Here is a 23,567-nt window from a genome sequence, read left to right as displayed (position 1 = left end):
AGAACTCTCTCCACCCCTTCCCACTCACGTGGCTCCCAGGACTTCCCTGAAGATTTCAGCTGGTCTCCCGTAGGTCACACTGCCATATTCCATAAGTCAAGAAAGCTAGGTTGAGCGCCCCGAGGAGCTGATTTCATTGAGCTCTACAGTCTCTGTGGCTTACCTAGGACTGCCAGACAGTCCGCAGGCACTTCTAAATATCCATGTCTTTAACAAAGATTGTGAAGAGCTCCTGGTGACTTTGCCCTGTAAGCCCATTGTCTCTGAAATGTCCTTTAAGAGGTAATATTGTATAGTAGAGAGCAGGTTCTGTTTTGCCTCTTATGCACTCTGTGACTTCAAGCAACTTACCCAACCACTCTGGGCCTCCATGTCAGAGTCAAAAAGATGAGGATAATACTTCCTGTTAGGATTGTAAGGATTTAATGATATGATGTCCAACATGAAGTGTTAGCACAGAACCCGAGGTTTGTATGCTCAATGAATGGACTCAGAGTTGGGCCTCAGATTTATTTTTCCTTTGTCATGAAACATATTGTCACTGACCCAAACACCCTGTCTTTGCGGTTTGGTATATATTTGTGTGAATGAATGCAGATGTGTCTGTGCAAGTGTAGTTGTATGTAGATGTGTGTTTTAAAATGCAGTGCCCCGCTTACTAGATACTGGAAGAGGGTCACTCCATGGAACTTTCTGCAATGAGGGTGGTGTTCTGCACCGTCCATTAACGGTAGCTGCCAGCCACCCGTGTGTACTGAGCACGTGCACTGTGGCTAGTGCAACTGAGGCACTGAATGTTCCTTACCGTAATTTTAATTAAATTTAAATAGTCATAAGTGTTAGTGCAGCCCTAGACTATGCCCTTGCTTTTAAAGATGCCTGAGAAAAAACTACTTGAACACCTACTGTGTTTCAGGTACTTGGACTTGCAGTAATTCTTTTAATCCATGTCAGCTCCATGAGAGGAATGGTCTTGTTGTCACTTCCTGTTTGCTGAAAAGGAAACTACACAGAGATATAAGGTGACTCCTTCAGGATCACACAGCCACTTCAGCAGGGTTTGAGCCTAGATCTCTAATCCCAAAACCCTTCTCTTTCCATGAGCTATGCTGTATTTCCTGTCTGCAAACATCGAGTGTTTTCCCATTGCCTCAGGAAGCACTCAGCAGTTGCACCTGGGAGCAATGAAGTATGGCACCTTCCCGATTGGGCCCTACATCACCTCTTGGAGCTCCGCTCCCGTGTCTCTGCCCGGCCTCGCTCACCGTCTTTAAGTCCACCGCTTCCTTGTTTCTCAACGATCTCATCAGGCAGGCTCCTGTCCTCAGGTCCTCCTCTCGGCACTTACCCCAGTCTGGCTCCAAGGTGCATGTCTAATTTCCTCTTATGAAACCGATCACTCTGGCTGCAGGATGGAGAGTGGATTGGGGTCCTGAGGGAGGGAAGGAGGTGTTCTGAGTGGAAACAGAGAGGTCAGCTCGGTGGCTACTACAATAGTCTGGGACTACAACAGCTACTGTCAAAAGCCAAGCTGCTTGCCTCCCTGCCCAGATCATCTCAGACTGTTAAGTGTCAGAGCTGGAGTGACCTTTAGAGATCATCTAGTGCGAAGCTCGTATTTGAAGAATGGTAAAACTGAATCACAGAGGCGAGAAGGTGGTTTTCCCAAGGTTGGCTAAGTTGGTGCAAGAGCTCTCATTTCCTGATGTGTTCTTTCCCCTGCTCTAATCTTTCTCCCGCATCACAAGACCTCATAAAAATAGAGGTTTTCCTATTACCCACCTTCTTACCTCTATTCCAATCCTGTTTTTTTATTTTTTTATTTTTAGAGACAGTCCCTATTTTTCTTAAAGGCCACTGAGTCACCTAAAAGACAGGATTTCAGTTCTCCCTAAACAAATCAATTTTTACAAAGAATGAGCAAATCTTCCCCCAGAAGTCTGAGCATGTCCTCCAGAGAATACAGAAATTCATACAAGATGTCTTGGAAGAAGACAGAAAAAAATCTTATCCATTTTTTAGAGACAAAGGAAAAAAACACAAAAGCCCAAACCTAACTTTTCTGATGCCTGATAATATTCTTCTCTCATCTCTCATTTCCCCACAACTATTTTGTCTTAAGGCTCTGGGCGCCTGTGGGAAACTGCTGTGTGATTTTTATCTCTATGATTAAAGTGTTACAGTTTATTGAGTTCTTTACATCAGCAGCAAAATCTGCAATGCAGGATTTTTACATAACACCTCATTTTCTTCTCGCACCATTACTGTTATTAACCTGGTGGCAATAAACAGAAAATACAGCTTTGCTTATGATGTACTCTTTAGCTTTGTTCCAATAGCAAGAAATGGAAAAAAAAAAAAAAATGGAAGGAACCCAGAGGAATAGAGAAGAATTTTTTACCCGTTATATCCCTTTGATGTCTGCCCTTCTCTCTCCCTATTCCATAACATTTTTCACAGAAGGTCAAGGATGGAGATCCTCTCTGCTCAGGCATGTTTTATTCTCCCTCATTAATTCATACATTTATTTATTCAATAAGGAGTCCCTCAGCACCTGCTATGTCCCAGGCACTGTGCTAGGTGTTGGAGATCCAATGGTTCCATGTCCTGCCCAGTGCTTAGTCCAGTGGGGCAAATAGACACACATAGGAATGATAGTGAAACTGTGAGATGAGTGTAATGAACGCGGAAGGCTGAGTGACAATGTCAGTGAAAGAGGGCGTGGCCAACCATATCCAGATGAGTTACGGTACTCTTCCCAGGAGAAGAGATGCTTGTTTTGGACCCTGAAGGATGGCTCGGTAGAGCAAGACCTTCTCGTCTGAGGGAGCAGCATCACAAAGCCTTAGAAAGCACAGAAGAGCATGACATGGCCTGGAAGCCGCCGATTTAGTATAGCTTTAGTAAAGCACTGGGTGCCTGTCAGCAGACAGCAGGAGATGAGGTTCGAGACAGAGGCAAGTCAGCAAAGACCTCATATTCATATATGGGAAGCACTTCCCATGCCTGCTGTTAATCTGCTCTCTCGGCTCCCCTAAAACCAGGCCAAAATTAGAGATTCAAGACAGAATGTCATCATGGGAAGAATTTGTGCTGTGGATAGAAGGTCTAGGTTCCATCCCTGACTCTGCCACTTAGCTGTGTAATCTTGAGCTGTGTATTCATCTGTGAAATGGGTATGGTGAGAATGAGACAACACTGCAGACAAGTTGTGTAGGTGTCCGTGGTATTTCATGTGTCAAAGGAAAGGGTGTGGGGGAGCAAAATTCCAGACAATTCAAGAGCCAGAGAAGCCACAGACTCATTCTGTGGGACTTTGATCAAGGTTTTTAGGTAGTTGTTTTATAATCTTTTAAACCGCAATTACTTTTGCACCTACCTAATAGATGAAGGGGGCTGCGCTGCTCTGGGACTTCCCTTTAAACCAAGAGATAAAGCCTGGTTTGTCCCCATATGTCCTTGTCTGACCCTAACTCACCCCTCACAAATGCCCCCTGACTCCTTGCTGCTAGCTGGCTGAGGGAAACAGTCCACAACAATCAATTTCTTCTCCTCCAGAGAGTGAAAGCCTATAGCAAAGTAACAGCTGGAGAAACCCCTGCCCTCATCCCATTTACATTCCAGTGGGGGACCCAGGTGTTTGCCTATGTATATTTGGGGTTTGATGTTTTTATACTCTTGTTCTGATTCATATACCCTATCAAAAATGTGCCATGCCTATGCTTACCTATATTAATAAAGAGCTCTATTTTTATAGGAAACACACAATTACATGGGAAACATGTTTCCTTCACTCAAATAGCTATGTTTAGGAAAAATCAACTTGTTTGGATCAAAATGACATAACCTAAGAACATAAACCATCTGATAGCATCTTACCCGAACTGGGACAATTACCGAGGAGGCACGTGTTCAATTCAAACTTACAAGAGGGTGACGTCCTCAGTCTCAGTGAATGGCTCCACCATCCACCGAGCCACCCAAGCCCGAAACCTGGGAATCGGTCGACATTTAGGTCCCATACCCAGCACTATTGATCTTACTGTGTAAGAGCTCTCATATCTGCACACTTCCTCTCATCCTCCCTGCCCTTGCTTTAATTCAGAACCTTGTGTTTTCAAGTAGTTTTCGCTTGGACTGTAACAAAAATGTCCTAACATTCTACGTGCCTTTGAGTCGCACAACCTCTAATTCTTCCCTGCCACAGCCTCCTGGACAGTCTTTCTAAAATGCAAACGTAGTCATGTTATACGTCCATAAATCCTTCTCTGTATTTTCTACGAGACAGGGAAAGTCCTGAATTTTCAGTGTCTTTCAAGACCTTCCATGAATGGGTCCATGGAAGCTTCTCCAGCCCCTTTCTCACGCCACCCCCTCTTGCCCTTCCATCATACCAAACCCCTGCGCGTTCCCTTCATGGTCCGGGTGGGTTTATTTCTGGAGGATTTTGCTTACACAGCTCCCTTTGCTGAAAACACCTTTCTCTCCATTGGAGGCTCCTTTCCGTAGTGTCCACTTGGTGAACACCTTCTTGTCTGTCAAGATCTGCTCAATAGTCCCCTCTCCGGAGTCTTTCCTGACCACCCAGTACATTGATGGTTCCCTCGGCTGTCCTTCATCCAGTCTTCACATGCGTCTCTCAGAGCACCTGACCGACTTAGGTACATTTGTTAGTTTCTTTGTCTGTCTTCCCTCTCTGCACTATGAAAAAAGAGAGAGAGGTAGGAAAGGGGGGACAGGAAGAGAGGAGGAATAAAGTGAGAAAAGGAGCCACGTGAGAGAGGGGGAGAAGGAAGGGGGAGAAAAAGTAAAGGAACAGATACCAGATCCCTACCTGCACCTTTCTTCTCTGCTCCTCCTCTCCCCAGGCACCTATACTGAAGAAAGCAGACAGGAATCCTCTTATTTTTCTCCAGGATAAAGTACATAGTTTCAGCATAAAGGTTGGCACCCCTGAACACTTCTTTGAAAAACAGTGATATCTGCTCCAACAGAGGGGAAGGCTGAATTTGCCTGAGGAAATGGTTGAACTGCAATCTTGCAGTAGGCTCTTACCGCAGGGCCATACCCAGGGAAAGGACCATGCACTCAGGTCTTGAAGGAGAGAAGGTGGGAAGGGCTGGCAGGAGCTGTCTGCAGAGGCCAAAGGGAGGAGAAAAACAAAACAAGACAGTGCAAAGCAGGAAGATGTGGTGATTGAAAGATAGAAGACTCTCGGGGCATAACGGGCCCTGAGAAATCACCAAATCCTTTCTCTAGTTGGGGAAGTTGAAGAGAGGAAAGGGTCACGGAGCATGTTAGGAGGAGAGCCTAACTCCTAATTCCCAGCATGAGTTTCCTGGGAAGAAAGGAATTAAGATTGAATTCCTGGGACCGACTACGCCCCCAGCTCAGTGGTTAGATGTACGTTGTTACCCCTCTGGATCAGCTAACAACCTCCTACAGGAGATGTCTCCAGTCAGGCCACACATATTTACTGAGTTCCTAATATGTTCCTGGGGGTGCCCTAGTTTCATCAGCCTTTGATTTATAATGAAGCAACATTAACTTTTAATTATGAAATTAAAATGTCCCTCGGCTCTCACAGGCTTAAATATTATATCTCAGTCCTCTTCTTAGTTTGTCTCATCTTCCTGCTCAGACTGGGGCTTCCTGGGAAAGTATGGCTTTTCCACATGTATGTATGTCCACTCTTGATGCAGAAGTGGGTCCCCGGGAGACCCTCCAAGGGCAAGGATCAAGCAGAGGCTTTGCAGGCGGTAGATGGAAGTTAAAACTCTGGTTCAGGCCCTAACCTGCTATGAGATCCCCACAAGCCGGTCTCTGAGCTTCTTTCTGTGAAATAAGATTCATGACCCCATTTACTTCAGTGGATTGTTGAGAGAATCAAATGAGTTACCTTGGTTTGGGACTGGTTTATAAGCTCTCAAACATGCAAGATGATGGTCATTGTCAATAGATGTCCTATTGAATGAAGAATAAACTTACATTTATGTAAGCGGAGTCACCACGCCCCCTCCATATATGTGCTACGATAGCCCCTGTACCTCTCCTTGAACCTTTCATTGCACATGGAGCTACTTTCAAAATGCCCGTCTTCCCTGCAAGGTTTTGAGCTCAAGGTCCACATCCCTGGTGCTAAGCACCGCGCCGGCACATAGTATCACTGTGTGATGGAAAAGAACGCATTGAGAGCGGGTAAGCCGCCGGACAGTTTGCTAGGCACAAAGCCAGTTCCCTCATTTAACTCCACGACACTCCTGTGAGGTTGGGATCATTATCCTCAATTTTTAGGTGAGGAAACTGAGGCTCAGAGAGGGAAAATAATTTCTACAACCATGACTACACTGACACTTGAAGCCAAGTCTACCAGATCCCAAAACCACACTACTTCCTTCTTATTCTCATCATTGCCATGGTCCACACTAGAGTCACCAATCACTGCTATGGGAGCAGGACACAGAGGTCAGGTGTTCCTTTGCCCTGGGAAGGTCTGTTATGAACCCAGACCTCCTGCTCTGAGCCTCTGGTCTCTCTCCCTTTTTCTGGGCAGAGGTGGAGGAGAGGATGGAAGCAAAGGAAGGCTCCTTCCTTCCAGGCCTGACCTGGCTCTTCCTGGGTCCTTAGAAGGGGAAGATGCAAAAATGCCTCCGTATATATGCAGATTTTCCTTTTCACTTCTAAGTAGAGTAGGATTGTAAGAGGCAAATTGGAAGGAGAAAAATGTTTTTACTCCTCATCTTATTGCCACTGGTGCTTTTTCCTCACACCTTAATCATTACTCTCACAAATTTCATTTGTCCTGAAGCTTATTCTGCTGAAGCCAAAGAGCCCAGAGATGCAGGGACTGGGCCAATCTGAATAGCTTAGAGATAAAGAGCTTAGCCTTAGTGCAGAAGGACTTGGGCTTAGATCTCAGTTCTGTCATGTGCTTTTTGCCTCAGTTTCCTCATATGATGATAGAAGTGCTTACTTCATAGGGTTGTTATAAGAATTATTACAAGACCATACATAGGAAGCTGTCAACAGCTTTCAATGGTGGTGTCATGGTTAAGAGCGCGGAGTGTAGAGCCAGACGGCTTGGGTTCTTCCAGTGACCACCCTGTGGTCTGGGGTTCCCTTCCAAGTTCCCTTCCCTTACTTACCCTATTTATGCCTCAATCTCCATATTTGTAAGTGATGCTTCTGTCTGTTGGATTTGGAGGATTAAGGAGTGCCTGGCACGTAGTAAGTGCTCTATTATTACTATTATCCTCCCTCCATTGCTCCTCCAGATGGAATCTAGGCCCTGAGACTCCTGTCACCACACCCCTCACCGCTCCTTTCTCCAAATCCAGGATCCCTGGTTCGTTCATTCATTTATTCATTTGGTCACTTAACAGCTGTCTCCTGAGTACTTACTGTGTGCCGGGCCCTATGGCTACGGCGGTAGGCTAAGCCGGAGCCCAGCCTTTATGGGGTTCCCAGCTCACTCCCTCCTTCTTAAAATGTTTTTGTTCTCTTGGTTTTCATGAAAGCACATTGTCCTTGTTTCTCCTACCTCCCCGGCCACTCTAACTCTCCTTTGCTTCTTCCTGCTAAACTCAACTCAACTTCAGAGGCCCCAGTTAGTCCCCGTCCTGGCCTACACCGCCGCCCAGCAGTGTTGAATGTCACTTCCCTCGCAGTGGTGCCTACCTTTTATCTCCAGTTCAGTCCTCTCCCCAGGGTTCCATTTTCATCTCATTAGCTGCCTACTTGTCACTTCCCATGTGATATCCACATCAGAACTCTTGGTTTCCTCGCCACTGTGCCAACTGGGCTTCATCCCGGTCTCCTCCATCTCTCTACAAGGTACCACTGTCTCAGTTGTTCAAGTCACAAACCCGTGATCCATCTTGGATTCTTCCTCCATATAATCCATGCGCAGGTCTGATGGAGGTGTGGCCAAAATATTTTTCACATGCGTCCTTCTTTTTTCATTTCTGTCATCACCACTCTAATGCAGGCTACTGTGATCTCTTGGGGGAACTGTTCATCTGCTTCTACTTATGCCCCACTAAACTCCATTATCTACACAATAAGCAAAGTCATCCTTTACAACATTCCCCTGTGAAAATGACTTTCCACTGTACACAGGATACACTACCAGCTCTGGCCCCGCCCTGCAAGGCCTACGTGAGCCAGACCATGTGAACCCCTATCCGGGCTCACCTCCCATGTCCATCACAGTCCAGCCACTGCCCTTTGAAAATGCCACCCTCGTCCTTGCTTCAGGGCCTGTGTTTGCCCAGAATTGTCTTGCCAGCCTCTTTGAATGTCTTATTCTTACCATCCTTCAAGGCTCAACTCAAATGTCAGAGGCCTTTCCTGATCACACTACCTAAAGTAGACCCTTCCCCGCTGCACCAGTTAGTCCCCATCCTGTGGCTAACCTTAGTGCATTCCTGGCGTGGAGAGCAATGTGTGATCACCTTGCCTGGTTGCTGTTCATGGTCTGTCATCCCCCCCGGGTGCCAGCTCCTTAAAGGCAGGAACCTCGTCTATTATTCACCCCCAAGTCCTGGAACGTGGTAGGTTCATAGTAAATATTTGTCGAATGAATGAATGAATGAACGAACTGATGATAAACACTTTAACAGAAGGATATTTTAAAAATCTGTGGAGTCCAGAGAAGAGAGCTGCTATCACTGGGGAAGTCAAAAAAGGTGCCTTGGATAACGGGCCCTTAGGCCTGGCAGTGAAAGAGGAGCAAGATGTTACCAGGCGGGGAAAGGAAGTGAGGGCATCGGCGTCCCCACCAGCAGGAATTGCAGACGCAGAAGCACAGAGTAGGGGACCGTGCATGTGCTTAGGAAGCTGCAGGTGTTCTGTCAGGCTGGTGTGTAAGATGGAGAGAGACAGGAGATCAGGGCCCGTAGCCCGTGCCCTCGGTTTCCAGGGCTAGCTGCTTGGGTTTCTTATGTGGTTGCCCCTGTTTTTGTCCCCATCCTTTTTGGTGCAGGAGTTTCTGTCCAGCCACATTCAGGGCGTGCCTGAGGAGGGAAGCCTTAACTGTACCACTTCCGCGATCTAGACCGTGTACGATAAAGGACCTTTACACGGTTCCATTTGTTTGATTTGCTTGGTTGTTTTTAAAGAAAGGAGTACTCAATTGTTTTCTGAAAAATTTTCCTTTCTGCCTTAGGACAGCACCCGACTTCCATAACTATCTACTTAAACTTTTTTTTAAAAAAAGGAGCTATTTTAGTAATAATTAAAAATAAAAATAAAAAGATTTGGAGCTTTGCCCATGAGGAAACAGCTTCCTAGGGCAAATCTCATCAAGGTAGCGAGGATGTTCTCTAACACTCCTCGCTCCTACCAAACACCCCTCCCCGCCATGCCCTTCTAAGAGGCTAAGCCTGAGGGGGTCAGTCTTCAGACCTCGCGGTCCCCCAGCTCAGAGACAAGGAACCTGCACAGGACTTCCTTACGTATGATTATGATCAGGGAGATTGCCTCGCTAGACACAGCGAGCTCCTGGGAACACAGCAGGGTGCAGGGTACCCGCTTGCACCCCGACGCCCAGGTTTAAATCCCAGCTCTGCCACTCCCTGCTGCATAACCCTGGGCACGTTACTTAAAGCTCTCTGAGCTCCAGTCCCTCCTCTGTAAGACTGGAATTAACAAAGCAGCTCACTCTCCTCAATTTGCCATTAGCCGCGCGTAAGCTTGTTTCTTTCTCATCGCTAAACCTGAGATAAACCACTGTGCCCTTCCTGGATTGCATGTCCCTTCCTTCATTGGATTGAGTCTGTAATAAACCATAAAGTACAGCCCAAATGTGAAATTCAGCACCACATCACAGCACCCAGCTCAGTTTTGGCCGGTGCCCAGTGAGGTGAAGCAGAGAAGCAGCTCAGAATGCGGAAAGAAAAAAAAAAAAAAACAGCAACAACAAACCCATTTCCTCCCCAGTGTCTAGGAAGAAGCAAACTCCACACTAAATTATGTGGCAAATGTGCCCTAAGGTAGTTTTAATTTTATTGGCACTGATTTTAATTTACTCTTCAGGCCCCTGATTGCAGATGAGCTGTCGGCTGCTGGCAAGGGGACAACCCTTATCACTTGGTTTTAATTAAGGTTCCTAAGTTTAGCAGGAAAGAACAGAGATGCTTTCTTCTACTTCCGTGCTCGATCCCAAATTGTAATTAAGGGCCATGCATTAGTGACACGACCCTCGCTCCGACGTGGCCGCAAAAAAGTACCAAATGTGACTGCTGGACAAAACCGAAGATGCATCAGCCCATTCATTTAATTCATTCATTCTTGCACTGATTCATTTTTCATTCATTTCTTCACCAAACCTTGACGGTAACCTATTGTATACGAGGCCTGGCTCTGATCCTACGCATTTAAAAACTTAGCAAAGTATGGTCTGTGCCCTGAAAAGGCTCACATTCTAATGGGAGATAGAAGTAAACAAAGCATTATCATGTCACGTGGCAAGTGCCATGAGAGAGATTTGTACTCGGAATTGAGAGAGTACAGAGGAGGCTGTTAACTTGTCCTGAGGGATAGAACAAGGTAATTTGAATTGAGATTTTGTACTAGTCAGATGAGTAATGTTAGCTGCTATAACAAGCAATCCCCAAATCTCAGTCTCTTCATACAGTAAAGGTGCATCAAGGTTTAATGCCAATCAGGTGACTCCCCTGACAGTTTTCCTCCCAGTGTTGATTCAGGGACACAGGCGTCTTCCTTGTTATGCCACCGTTGTTTGCACATGTAGCTTCTATGCACAAGAAAGAATGTGGGTGATTATATCTGAGTTTTATGGCAAGGCCCGGAAGTGGCAGTTGTCACAACTACCCACACATCTCCTTAGATCTCAACCAAATGTCAAAGGAGCCTGGGAAATATCTTCCATGATCCAGGGAAAAGAAATGGTATTGGTGAGCATCTACTCAGTTTCTCCCTTAAATTTTTGGGTTGCATCAGAGTTAGTCAGGTAAAGAGAAAATGTGTTCTCATCAGAGGAGATACCGATTATGTGTAAATGTGGCGACAATAGTCATGAGCATAGCGGTCTGAGGTACTCCAGGTAGCTCCATGTAGCTGGAGTGTAAAATGTCAGCCAGGTGGCAAGAGCTGAGCCTAGACAGCGGGCAAGGACCACATCACGCAGGGCCTTTTAAAATCTATTAAGGGGCTTAGACTCTATCCTGTGAGCAATAGGGAAGTGTAGAACAGTTTTGACTAGGGAAGTAACATGATTTGTTTGCATTTAAAATGCTCACTGTGAAGCAGCAAGGAAACCAGGCAAGAAGCTATTGTAGTAGAACAAGTAAGAGAAGATAGGACTTGGATCAGATAGGGTCGCTGTCCTCGAGGAGCTCACAGCTAGACAGAGATGCTTACCAGCCATATTAGGTATATAGTAACAGGACCCGATATCAACATCCAAGCCAGAAGCTGTTTGAAAAAGAATGAGGGATTTCTTTTAACTGAGGATGAGAAAAAATCACGAAAAGTTTAAGGAAGTCAAATCTTTATCTCATCCCATGACCACGTTTAAAAGATGAGGAAATTGAGGCACAGTGAAGAGTTGCTACTTGCCCATGGCCACAGATTCTATTAACATTAGATCCAGAGTTAGAAACCCTGCTTCTGCCGTCCATACGCCATTCTAACTGGGTCAATACAAGCTCGTAAAGCCAGTTTAGGCACAAAACATAATCACAATGTTGTTGCAATTAGTATTTGTGGTCTTTGGAGTTCCCAGAAAAATGCTGAATATGTGTAATGAAGAAGAAAAAGAACTAAGACCTCAAACTCAGACCCTATTCGGGTCAATTTCCTATACCTTTACTCTAATTCCAGGTCCTAGAATCTCAGAGTGGGAAGGGACTTAGAAACTACTCATCCTTTAACGTTGTTTTGGAGGTACTAGCTATGCAGTTAGAGATGAAAAAGAAATTAGAATAACAAAAACTGAAAAAGAAATAAGATTACTTTATGCAGGTGATTAGATTTCAAACCTGGAAAACTGTCCCCTTATTCACTCCCTCTTCCCAGGCATCCTGCCTCCTTGCTGTTCCTCAAACATGCCAAGTCTAGTGACTTTTACATTTACTCCTTCTTCCTTGAAGACTCTTCCACCCGATATCCTTGCTCTCCTACTCCATTTAAGTTTCTGTTTTTCTAGAAACTCTGTTACTTTCTATTCTCTTCCTGTACTTTATTTGTCTCAAGCATTAACACCTCCTGACACCTTGTATATTTATTAATTGATTTGTTTATTTTCTTTCTCCATAGAATGCAAACTCTTTGAGATCAGGAGCTTTCTATTATGTTCATTGCTATATTCTTAGTGCCCAGACACTGCCTCGTGCATAGCCTCAGTGCCTAGAACGCTGTGTGACACATAGTAGGTAATCAGTGACTATTTGTTGAATAAGTAATAAAATGAAAAACAAAAGAGAAATTATTAGAAATAATGAAATTAGTAAAGTGTCTAGGTAAAAATTTAGTATGTTGATAACAAGAGACTTTATATTTATAAAGAACCACCAGTTGGAAGTTTTAATAGAAGAAAGCATCATATTTATAGCAGCAACTAAAAATATAAACTGCCTTAGCATCAACAAAAATGTTCAGGGTCTATACGAAAAAAAAACAAAAACAACAACAAAACTTTTAAAACTTCCTGCTGTATCCAAAAGAAAATTGTAATAAATAGAAAGTCAAAATATATTCTTGAATTGGAAGGCTCAAATCATGAGTCAATTCTTCCTACATTAATATGAAAATCTAATATGATTATATTACAAATATTGAGAAAATTGACAGGATTTGGGGAGCAAGAAAAACTAAATAAGCTACTTATACAGATCATACAGAAAAATATCCAAGGCAATACACAAAAAGTTGGGAAAAGTATAATGAGGTGATAATAGCCCTCCAAATAGTAACATACATTGTAAACATAATTAAAACTGTATGGTACTGACACACAAATAGACAACTGATTAGAACAGATTAAAAGTTCAAAACTTAAGCCAAATATAAAAAATTTATATGGTAAAGATGGCTTTTCAAGTCAGTGGAAAAGATGCACAATTTAATAAATGGTGTCAGACAATAAAGTTTAATTTTTACGTCACACCCTGTATCCATGTAAATGAAATTTGAAATGAAATATTTAAATATAAAAAAGGAAACCATAAAAATAATAGAAGAAACAATGAAAAAATTTGACCCAGAAACCACAAAAGAAAAGATTCATAATTCTGTGTAAAAAAATTAACATTTAAAAATTTCTGCATGGCAAGAAGTATTCATAGAAGTAAAGTCAAAAACAATGACAAACTAAAAAAAAAAAAATGACAAACTGAAGAAAAATATTTTTATATGGCACATAAAAGCTAATTTCCCTAATATCTAGTTTCTATAAATCAATAAGAAATAAAGCCCAACAATCCAGTTTTTAAAATAGGCAAAGGATATGAACAGACAATTAATAGAAAAGCAAATGCAAATATTTCTTAAACATATGAAATAATATGTTTAAACTTAACCATATAATAAAGCATAATTATACTAAGAGAAATCCAGATTAAAACTAATTTTAGAAATCATTTATCATCCATCTAATTGGCAAATATCAAAAACTTTGATTCTACCCATCTTGTCAAGGTAATTGACAAAGAGGTTATATTAGGTTGGTGCAAAAGTAATTGCGGTTTTTGCAATTATTTTTACCTTTTAAACCGCAATTATTTTGCACCAACCTAATAATACATTGCTAGGAGTGTAAATTGGTCCTTCTATGAAGGAAGTTAATCTGTCAGTATTGACCAGAATTGCAAATGCACAGTGGACCCCAAAATTCTACTTCTAGGAATTTATCCTACATATAATTTTATGTGTGTGAAATAGTGTATATAGAGTCAATACTAAAACATTATTAGTAACAGCAAAAGGTTGGATAACTTAGATGTCCATTAAAGGGAACTGGTTAAATAGTTTATATATGTTCAAAAGAATGATGTAACTCTTTACACACCGAGAAAAAATTACCTCCAAGACATGTTAAGGGGTGAAAACAAAGCAGCTCTGAATAATACGTTTAATATGTCACCATTTGTGTGTGTTGGGAGGACGGGTTAGGAATTTCTATTTGTTTATGTATAAACTATCTCTGGAAGGATGCATGAGAACCTGTTAACATGAGTTGCCTCTAGGGACTGAAACTGGGTGTCTGGAGGACGGCGCTAGAAGGGAGATTTTTAGTGAAAAATCTCCTTTGAGTTTTGAACCATGTGAATCAGTATAATTCACCTGCTGATTATTGGAATCACACTAGGTGCCAGGTGTTATGATGGGGCAGCGGAAGCCCCTCCGGAATGGTTATCAGAAGAGCCAGATTCTAATTCTCGCTCCTTTACCAACTCGCTGTCTGGCCTTAAGCAAGTGACGTCCCCACTCAGGGCTGATCCAAGAAAGACCAGAGAGCCTGTTTTCAAGACCCTCTCTAGTCTGGCATCCCAAAGTATAAATTGTAGATTTTTCTTACACGTTTCTTAAGTCATCTCTCTACCTCATCCTTTCCTCTGCAGCTCATCAAATGCTCAGAGAAAAAGACAGACAATTGAAGAAAATAAAATTGCCAAGATGACTTTTATAGGGCTCCTGTTGAATCATTGTGTATTCCACCTCCAAAGCTGAAAATGATGAGTTTAATATCACACAGAGCAGTGCATCTTATATGTCTCAGAAGACAGCTTATGCTACCCAGAAAACTGGGAACTCAGCAAGACATAATTTTTCACTCCAACTCTGAGGCAAATAAAATGACAGTCATCAAGCCTGCATTCTAGAAGCAACATGGTTTCATTTGGTTTTAACTTCGTTTGAAAGTGTCCCAAGGAGGGAGAATCCTTCTAAGCGTGGACTTTTCTTCTTTCCCAGGACTGTGTATGCTAGACAGGGATGAACAGGTGGCCAGGTTTGGCTTGGCTGTTTCCAGCTTTGCCCATTGATGACGATAAGTTAACTGTGCCAGGCTTCAGGAGACTTGGGGTTTAGTTCCAGTTATGCCGTGAGCTTGGACGAGTCCCTTCCCCATTTGGGGCCTCTTTTACTCTCAGGAAGGATTAATAGATATAACTTGGGCTGATGTGTAGGAAGAGAAGGTTGCATTTGAGATTGAAGAGCTCAGGACCTAGAAATTCCCCTGTTCCTGCTAGTCCATTACCATTTCTGGAGTAATCTCTCTGGGGTCATTTGTTCAGTCATTCTGCACACGATAACTAAGCATCCTTCATGCACAGGCACTGGGTTCTTTACAGACAGTCCCCCTACCTGCAGGGAGCCCATACGGGGAATATTTACAAGTAATACCATATCAAGCTGTGGAGTACCTTAAATATGTGTACGCAAACAGCAGAGAAAGACTAGTCACAATCACCTCGACAGATTACAAGGTGGGGTTTTTTTTCCATGCACTACTTATATATTATTGGGCAGTGGGTGTGGCATCATGAAATGAGGTTAAATAAAAGAATTAACTAGGCTATCATAGGTAAAGCTCCCAGAATGGCGCGTGGCATGCATTAAATATGCAGTAAACGATAGGAGTTATTATTACAGTATTTGATTCCCACTGGAACTCGCTGAGGTTGGAATTACAATAACCACTTTTCAAATAAGAAAGGTGAAGCTTAAAGTGGGGCCATGATTTACCCAGACCCCTTCAACTAGAAATGGCCCAGTTGGACAAAACCATAAGCAGGTCCAACGTAAATACAAATGTGTTGCCTGAAGGTATTTCTCATTCATCAAAGAAACACATTCTAATACCTTTAGTCATGACTGTATTAACGATTCTGAGTAAGTACCACCATGACTTCACCCAACAAAAGCCTCACTTCTTCAGAAGAACGCTAAGGAGGGACACTAATGATAGTACTCTCAGACCTGAGGGATATGATATTAAAAGTGAGGAGAAATTGGTCCTCACAGGTCTTACCACCTCCAATCACATTGCAAATGGCTGCTAAATCAGCTGACACACGGGACCAACTCAAAAAGAAGTGTCTGTGTGTGGAGGCGGGGGGAGAGCTGTGTCTGGTCCCTTTAAGGTAAGCTTTGGAACCCCAGACTTCTCATTTGTTATCCTTTCTCTCAACAGAAAACAAGCCTGGAGTTTTATATTGACATCCACGCCCACTCCACCATGATGAATGGTTTCATGTATGGCAACATCTTTGAGGATGAAGAACGGTTCCAGAGGCAAGCCATTTTTCCCAAGCTCCTCTGTCAGAATGCCGAGGACTTCTCCTACGTAAGTCAAGAGCTCTCTCTCAGCCAGCCCCAGCTACCCCTTCCCACCCTGCCCCTCTCCCTCTCTGTCTCCTCACTCAGTTCAGTTTGGTTTAACATTTACAGAACACCAACTCTGTACCAGGTCTTGCGTGGATGATAAAGACAGAGAGATAAAAAGCTATGCTGTGCCCTCAAGCCACTCATCACCAGTCAGGAAGGAGACCCTTTGAAAAGGCAGCGAGTGCTTGGTTTTTCTGAGGAGCAGGCATTTGTTTAGTTGATCTGACTCCAGCATTAACAAGAGAAGAAACTCACTGAGCAACTGCGCACCTGTCCCATGTCGGACGGATACTGCCCCAGGCCTCTTTTCATCTGCCTCAGTTCCTTTAGTAGGAGTCTGCTAAAGAGGGTCATACGCCCCCCATCCTCTTCCTCCATGACCCTTTCTGGACCTCAATTTCTTTGTCAGTAATTTGTGGGTAATAATTTCCTGCCCTGCCTGCGTCATAGCTTCCTAGGAGGACAAATTCAGTAATAGATATCGAAGTACTTTGCAGGCAGTGAAGACCTCAGCAGCCTCCTGAAACTGTTGCTGTGACTACCCACCTCCCATGCCAAGGAGGACTGGAGAGGCTGGCAGTTAGAATAATTTGCAGAAAAAAAGCAATATTGGAAAGGGCAGGGAGAAAAGATAAGGAGGGGGATCAGCACGTGGTGTGGGGATAGCAGCGAGAGTTTTTGCACATTTTCCTAAACCTCCGAGGCCTGTTATTTCCATGTGGCCAGAGGGGGAGAGGTTCACAAAGGTCCTACCATGTTTCCCGTATTTGTATTAATTTTTGCTCCAAAAGAAAAATTCAGGGCGTATTTTCAGGAGATGTCTTATTTTTTCATGTACAACAATCTACTTTTATTCAAATATAGTTATGTCATCTTCTTCTGGAACATTGTCATAACGTACTAAATGCGTCCGTCTGCCTGACGGTCTGAACTGGGACTTATTTTGGGAGTCGGTCTTATTTTCAGGGAAACGTGGTAGCAATTTTTTAACTCGATGAGCTGAAAACTTGCCTGCCCGTTGCTTCAGACCTGGACATCACTAGAGATGATAAATTTCTCCGTGAGTTTTAAGATGCACATTCAAAGGTCCCAGAAGCTTTAAATGCCAGACCAGGAAAGGAACTGGGAGATTATGTAGCCCAGTCTCCTCTTTACACCCAAGCAACACGCATGGCCCAGAGAAGCTGAATATCTTCAGCAAAGTCCCCCAGCATTTCGTGGTAGAATAGGAGCAGGTGGCTCCCCATTTGTAGCTCTAGGATAAAAACGGCCAGCTTGTTTCTGTAGGAATGTCTTCAGGATGTCTTTTTGGAACCACTCCAATTTCAGAGCAGCCTGTGGTCTCGTGAATCCAGGTTCCCTAGGAGGCTGAGCCACAGGCCTCGGAGATCCTAATAGGGGTGAGGTTTCCAGGGCTGACAAAAGGCGTATGAGCTCGGAGCTTATTTCTGGCCTTGCCTGATGATGTTCCTGCATCGCAGCCCTCTTAAGAGGTTAGGGCCGGGGTCAAGGTCATCGACCTCACTCCAATCTCTGTCTTCCCCCTTCTCTGATTCTCAGTGTCAAACTGTAAAATGAGAGCTGGACTTCACTACATGGACTTCAACATTCCTTTCATATCTGACATTCTATGATTTTCTGATCCTTTCCTTTACCTTAACACACACACACACACACACACTCACTTCTCTGTTTTATTCCACGTCTGTCTTGTTTTGCTGTTTTCTTCTCCTTCTTTCTCTCCGTCTTTTCCTTCTTCCCTTTTATCCTGCTGAATCCACACATTCTCTTAGAAAAACCAAGGTCTTTTCATTTATTTAGATCTCCATGTGTTAGCCTAGACACCCTTTTAAACTCAAGTGAACTGACCCTTACAACTCTGTGAAGGAGATGTTATTATCACCTCCACGCTATAGATGAGGAAACTGAGACAGACGAATCAAGCAAGTTGTCTCACATCTCATATTTTGAACAGAGGACTTGACACACTGACTTGCTTGCTCCTTCCTCTCTCTATCTGCTGTGATGGGTGCGGTCGACATCCTAGTGAAGAAGCATCCATGATCCCTACTCTGGTGATGCTGGACTTGAGATCAGCTCTCCCTAATGGAGGGGGCGTGCATTGTGAAGAAGTGTCTAGTTTCTGGAGTCACTTAGTCCTGGGTTCAAATCTATACTGTGTCACTTCCTTGCTCCATCTCCATAAGCCTCAATTTCCTCACCGTAGAGAGGCAGAATTATAACACCTACACCAAGAGATTATTTTGAAGTTATGTTTCCTATTAAATTTATTGGGGTAACTTGCTTAATAACATTATACAAATTTCAGGTGTACAACTTTATAATGTAGCATTTGTAGACTCTATTGTGTGTTCCCCACCCGAAGTCCACTCACCTTTCATCACCATATATTTGACCCCCTTTACCCTTTTTGTCCTCATCACCCTCTTCCCCTCTGGTAACCACCCTTCTGTTGTCTGTATCTATGAGTTTGTTTTCTTTTTCATTTTTTGCGTTTTGTTTTATATCCCACGTATGAATAAAATCATATAGTTCTTGTCCTTTTCTATCTGACTTATTTCACCTAGTAGCATAATACTCTCAAGATCCATCCATGTTGTCACATATGGCAATATTTCATCTTTTTTATGGCTCAGTATGTACCACATCTTCTTTATCCAATCACTGATTGAAGGATACTGGGGTTGTTTCCATGTCTTGGTCACCATGAATAATGCTGCAATGAATATAGGGGTACATATATCTTTATGAATAAGTATTTTCAAATTTTCTGGGTGGATACCAAGAAGAGGGATTTCTGGGTTGTATGGTAGCTCTAGTCTTATTTTTTGAGGAACCTCCATATTATTTTCCTTAGTGGCTAAGCCAATTTACAATCCCAAGAGGTTATTTTGAAGCCTAAACGAGATTCTGCAGGGAAAACAATATGATTAAGTGAAAGCACTGCCCAAATTTAGTTCCGATTATCATCATAACATAATTGCTTGCTCTCTGTCTACTTTCTTGCTCCATCTGTCCCCATTCAAATTTTCACAAATATTTATTAAATGTCAGTTACTGTGTCCAAGAACTCTGCTAGATGCTTTTATTTAATTACGTTTATTTAATCAATCCTCAAAATAATCCTGTGATGTGGGACTAACATCCCACTTTTCAGATGAAGAAGTTGAGGCCCAGAGATCTTGTAAGATGTGCTCTAAATCTGATAGCCAGCAGGCACCCAGCCCTGATTCTCTCCTCCCGACTTGTCTTTCGCAGTCCAGCACATCCTTCAACCGGGATGCCGTGAAAGCAGGCACTGGCCGTCGTTTCCTCGGTGGGCTCCTGGACCACACTTCCTATTGCTATACCCTAGAGGTCTCCTTCTACAGCTACATCATTGGGGGCACCACAGCTGCTGTGCCCTACACCGAGGAAGCCTGTATCCTTGGGAGGTCCCCACCAAGCCCTGGGCCAGCCCACATCGCACTGAGAGGATCCAGGTCTGGTAGGATTCACTAGGCAGGCCAGGCATTTGGTCTCCAATGCAGGTGAGGGCTGAGACTCTGGGATGAGGATGGAGGTGGCTGGCTCTGCTGGTGGCATCTTTGGATTGTCTGTTTCCCACTTGCCCTCTAACCGACACCCCTCTCCCAACTGCCTCTGCTATGCTTCAAGTCTTCCTCAGGCACCTGGACCTAGGCCGCCTCTTACCTTATGCTGCTCCCATCTCTCTCTCTCTCTCTCCTCTCCACTCTGCTCCCTCGGGAGGAAGTGAGTCTGCTGGCATCTAAGGTGTGTAAGTACACAGGCTGGATGACCATCCCTAGGGCCGCTGAGGAAGACCTTGGTGGTCTTGACTCCTCCTCCTAACCTGAACATGTAAAACTCTTTCTCTTTTCACCTTCCATCATTTTGTGGTCTTGCTTTCTCATGTTCTCTTCTCTCTGCTCACTATTTTTCCTTTTACTTGTTTTTCTCCCCTTGTCCCTCTCCTTCTATCTCTCCCTTCACTCCTGTCTTGAGTTTCTCTCCCTACTTCTTGTGTCCCCTCCTCCACCTTCCCTGTCTTCCCTCCTCTTCCCATCTCCCTTTCTTCTGTTCCTCTCCCTCCCCTTGCTCTGTCTTCCCACTTTTTCCTATCCTCCTTTCCTCTCCCCTTTGCCTCCCCTCCATCTTCCCTCTCATCCTCCACACACTTCTCTCTGCATTTGCATTCCTTCTGCCAAATCGCTTTTTCTCTTTGCTTCCTCATACAATGTCTCCCTAAACCCCCAAGTGTGTCCTGATGAAATCAGAGGTTACTTTCTAGCTTGCCTGATTTTTAGGGGTTATTGAGTACTTCTAGTTTCCTAGAGTTGATTTCAATTTCAAGGTTACAGCCTAAATGTTGTGACAGATTGTGACACTTTCTGTTTTCCTTTATCTTTTTGTTTTTGGATTGACCTATTTCTTCTTTTGTATCACTTAGCTTTCTTAGAGAAAGAATTATAGTTGAAGGAGGAAAAAGGAGAAGGTTGAAACAAACTGTATGCAAATTCTCTTTTCCAGAAGTGGAAGTGTTCTTTTTAGCCTTTACTCGAACTTTGGTGAGTGTTTGTGGAGTTCCTACCATACTCTGTGCACGAAAACATCCTTTCTGGTTGTGGCATGACTTAGGACTAGTCCACACAGTCAGTGGCAGCCTAGTGGCTCTGGGGGGTCCAATGACCTAGCTAGGAACACAGGAGAAAGGGTGACAGCCCCAAAGTGAGGGGTGAGCTGTAGGTAGGCCATGTGTTAGAGCAGTGTTCCAAATCCAGCAGAACACTGAAGTGATCATGAGAAGAGCCAAGGGTCCCCTTATTACAGTCACCAAGGCTGAGGAAGTCATCTTCAAGTCTGCTTTAATAGCTGCCTGGCTGAGCCAGGCCAAGGGAGTAGGCTCTGCCCGTAGGAGAGGACCCTTGGTTTCCAAACAGCTGAGTATCTATTATGTACCGTGCTGCCGACTCCACACACACACACACACACACACACACACACACTAATGATGTGTAGCCCATGACGTCTCTAGGATCGCCTAACTCCTGTAATACATGCACAGATCGCATTCCACACTGCACCCACTTTGTTCTCCCATGATATTATGGCAAAGAAGGCAGAGGGCTTGGAAGAAGAGTTTGAGCATGTGCACCAAAGGAGATTCTGCAACCCCTATTCACAATGAGGTATGGGTTTGTCCAGAGGACGCCTACACTTAGTTTGCAGTTGGTTTCTGATGTCAAATTTGATGAGTCCTCCTCCCCTTTCTCAGCACCTCTGATGGGCTTTCGTGTTGGAAGTAAGTGTGTTACTTAGCAGGATGCCATCCTGGCCAAGGCCCATGGTTTTCTCCCCTCAATGGCCAACCCTCTTTTATCACAAGTAAACACACCATTTGTATATGCAGGAACCATACTAAGCACCCGGGCCAACATACTGAACAAGGAAGCATGTTTTCTGACTTGCAGAGCTTTCAGTCTACTTGGGGAGACAGAAAAGGAAAGAGGCAATTATAATATACATGGTAAGTCTTGTGGTGGAAGAATTCCAGAAGGCCATGGAAAACTTTCATTTAATAAGTATACGTTGAGTGTCTACCATAAGCCAGGTAAACTTCTAGGCACAGGGAATGTAGCAGTGAACATATTAAAGACAAAAATGTCTTGACATGGCTGTAGGAAGGAAATTCAACACAGTACTGGGAGATCAGGGAAGTCTTACCCTGTGAAGTGATCCCCAAGCTGAGTTTTTAAGACTGAGTAGAAATTAGCCAGATTGGGTCCATGGTGGGTTGTTGGAGGGAGGATACTGCAGACAGAGAGGGGAGGAAGGCAGGTGTCCTGCAGAAGCTGTATATGGCCCAGTATGGCTGAAGGACTCAGATGCAAGAGAAGATGCTGAAATGGCAGGCTGTGAGGAATTTGAACTTGAACATGAAGGCAATAGAGAGCAATAGAAGGGTTTTACGTCATGGTGGAAAGTGATTCTGGCTATCGTGGGGAGGATAGGTTGGAGGAACCAAGACTGTAGTCAGCGACATGCGTTAGGAGGCTGTTAGACAATCCGGGTGGGAGATTGTCCCGGCCTCGACTCTGGGGGTGCTGCGGAGTACTTAGACCGTGGAACTGAGAGGCCTTGGTGAGTGATCGGCTGGGGTTGTCCGTGGGGAATGGGAGCGAGTGATGGGGAGGAGTCAAGGGTGAGCAGCCAGGATTCTGGGGGAGCTACCCTGCCTTGTTCTGTCATCCAGCGGGCGAGAAGAAGCACCAGGCAAACTCAGGCTACTTCCACACCCACGAGTGTGATTTAACCTGGTTGCTGTTTGAAATGCACTTTTTAAAACCTTCATCTCATAACAGAGGGAGACTTCAGGCAGACAGATTGTGATCTTTGTTGGCTGCTGGCTCCGTGTCCCAATCAGAAAAAGAAATTACATGGTCTAATGGGACTGGCAATCCAGTCTGACAGGAAGTGTCCTCTAGACGAGGAGTCGGGGGAGCTGGGTTCTGATGACAGCACCAGCATCGTCCCAGAGAGCGCCCTTCAGCACGTCCTGTAACCGGGCTAGGATGAGCGTCACCACCTTCAGGAAGGGACCAAGGGCCTTCCGCGTTGCCAACCCCTGCTTTGGGAATTAAACAGAGATACTCATGAAAAAGTAAGAAGTTATGAAAGGGAACAGACTTTGAATTCAGACAAACCTGGGTTTGAATCCTGGCTGCGCCACTTTCTAGCTGTGTCACCTTGGGCAGGTCACATAACCTCAGTGAGCCTCACTGTTCTCATCTGTAACAGGACGTACTAACACTTAACCTCACTGAGTTGCGATGAAGTTAAATGTAATATGTATACGTGTGTGCACTGTTAAGTTTCAAAAGTTAATTGACTGTTGGTTAAAACGTTGAAAAGATTTGTGTGACTGTTAATGAGGACGCACATTTATGTTAAAGAAGGTACTTAGGGCTCTAGAGCAAGAGGCCAGTGGCTGTGCTTAGGGGTCACGGGACAAAGGGCCTGGGTGGAGTCACCGAAATGACGGGCCCTGACCTCAGAATACCGACTGGTTCACACAGTGTGGGGGTACAGTTCCCACAGTTGGTTTTTTCATGCCTGCCTGTCATCCAGAATAACCCACTCTCAGCATCAGGATGCATGGAGGCCAAGTTAGTTATCCAGAGTGTGCTGGACGCCTG

At 44.2% G+C, this 23,567-nt stretch overlaps 1 protein-coding gene across 2 annotated transcripts in view; it reads left to right on the top strand.

Annotated features, from left to right (window-relative positions):
* The window catches only part of AGBL4 (AGBL carboxypeptidase 4), a 1,100,555-nt gene that overhangs the window by 1,032,424 nt on the left and 44,564 nt on the right, over positions 1-23,567 (top strand). For both annotated transcript variants that reach the window (XM_033114112.1, XM_033114111.1), the window contains exons 10-11: positions 16,157-16,309; positions 19,630-19,792. In XM_033114112.1, coding sequence (XP_032970003.1) covers positions 16,157-16,309; positions 19,630-19,792 — 316 coding nt within the window. The remainder of the gene's footprint in view (positions 1-16,156; positions 16,310-19,629; positions 19,793-23,567) is intronic.

This window comes from Rhinolophus ferrumequinum, chromosome 9 (assembly GCF_004115265.2).
Source record: "Rhinolophus ferrumequinum isolate MPI-CBG mRhiFer1 chromosome 9, mRhiFer1_v1.p, whole genome shotgun sequence".
Classification (NCBI taxonomy): Eukaryota; Metazoa; Chordata; class Mammalia; order Chiroptera; family Rhinolophidae; genus Rhinolophus; species Rhinolophus ferrumequinum.
This window is presented reverse-complemented; position numbering and strand designations above follow the sequence as displayed.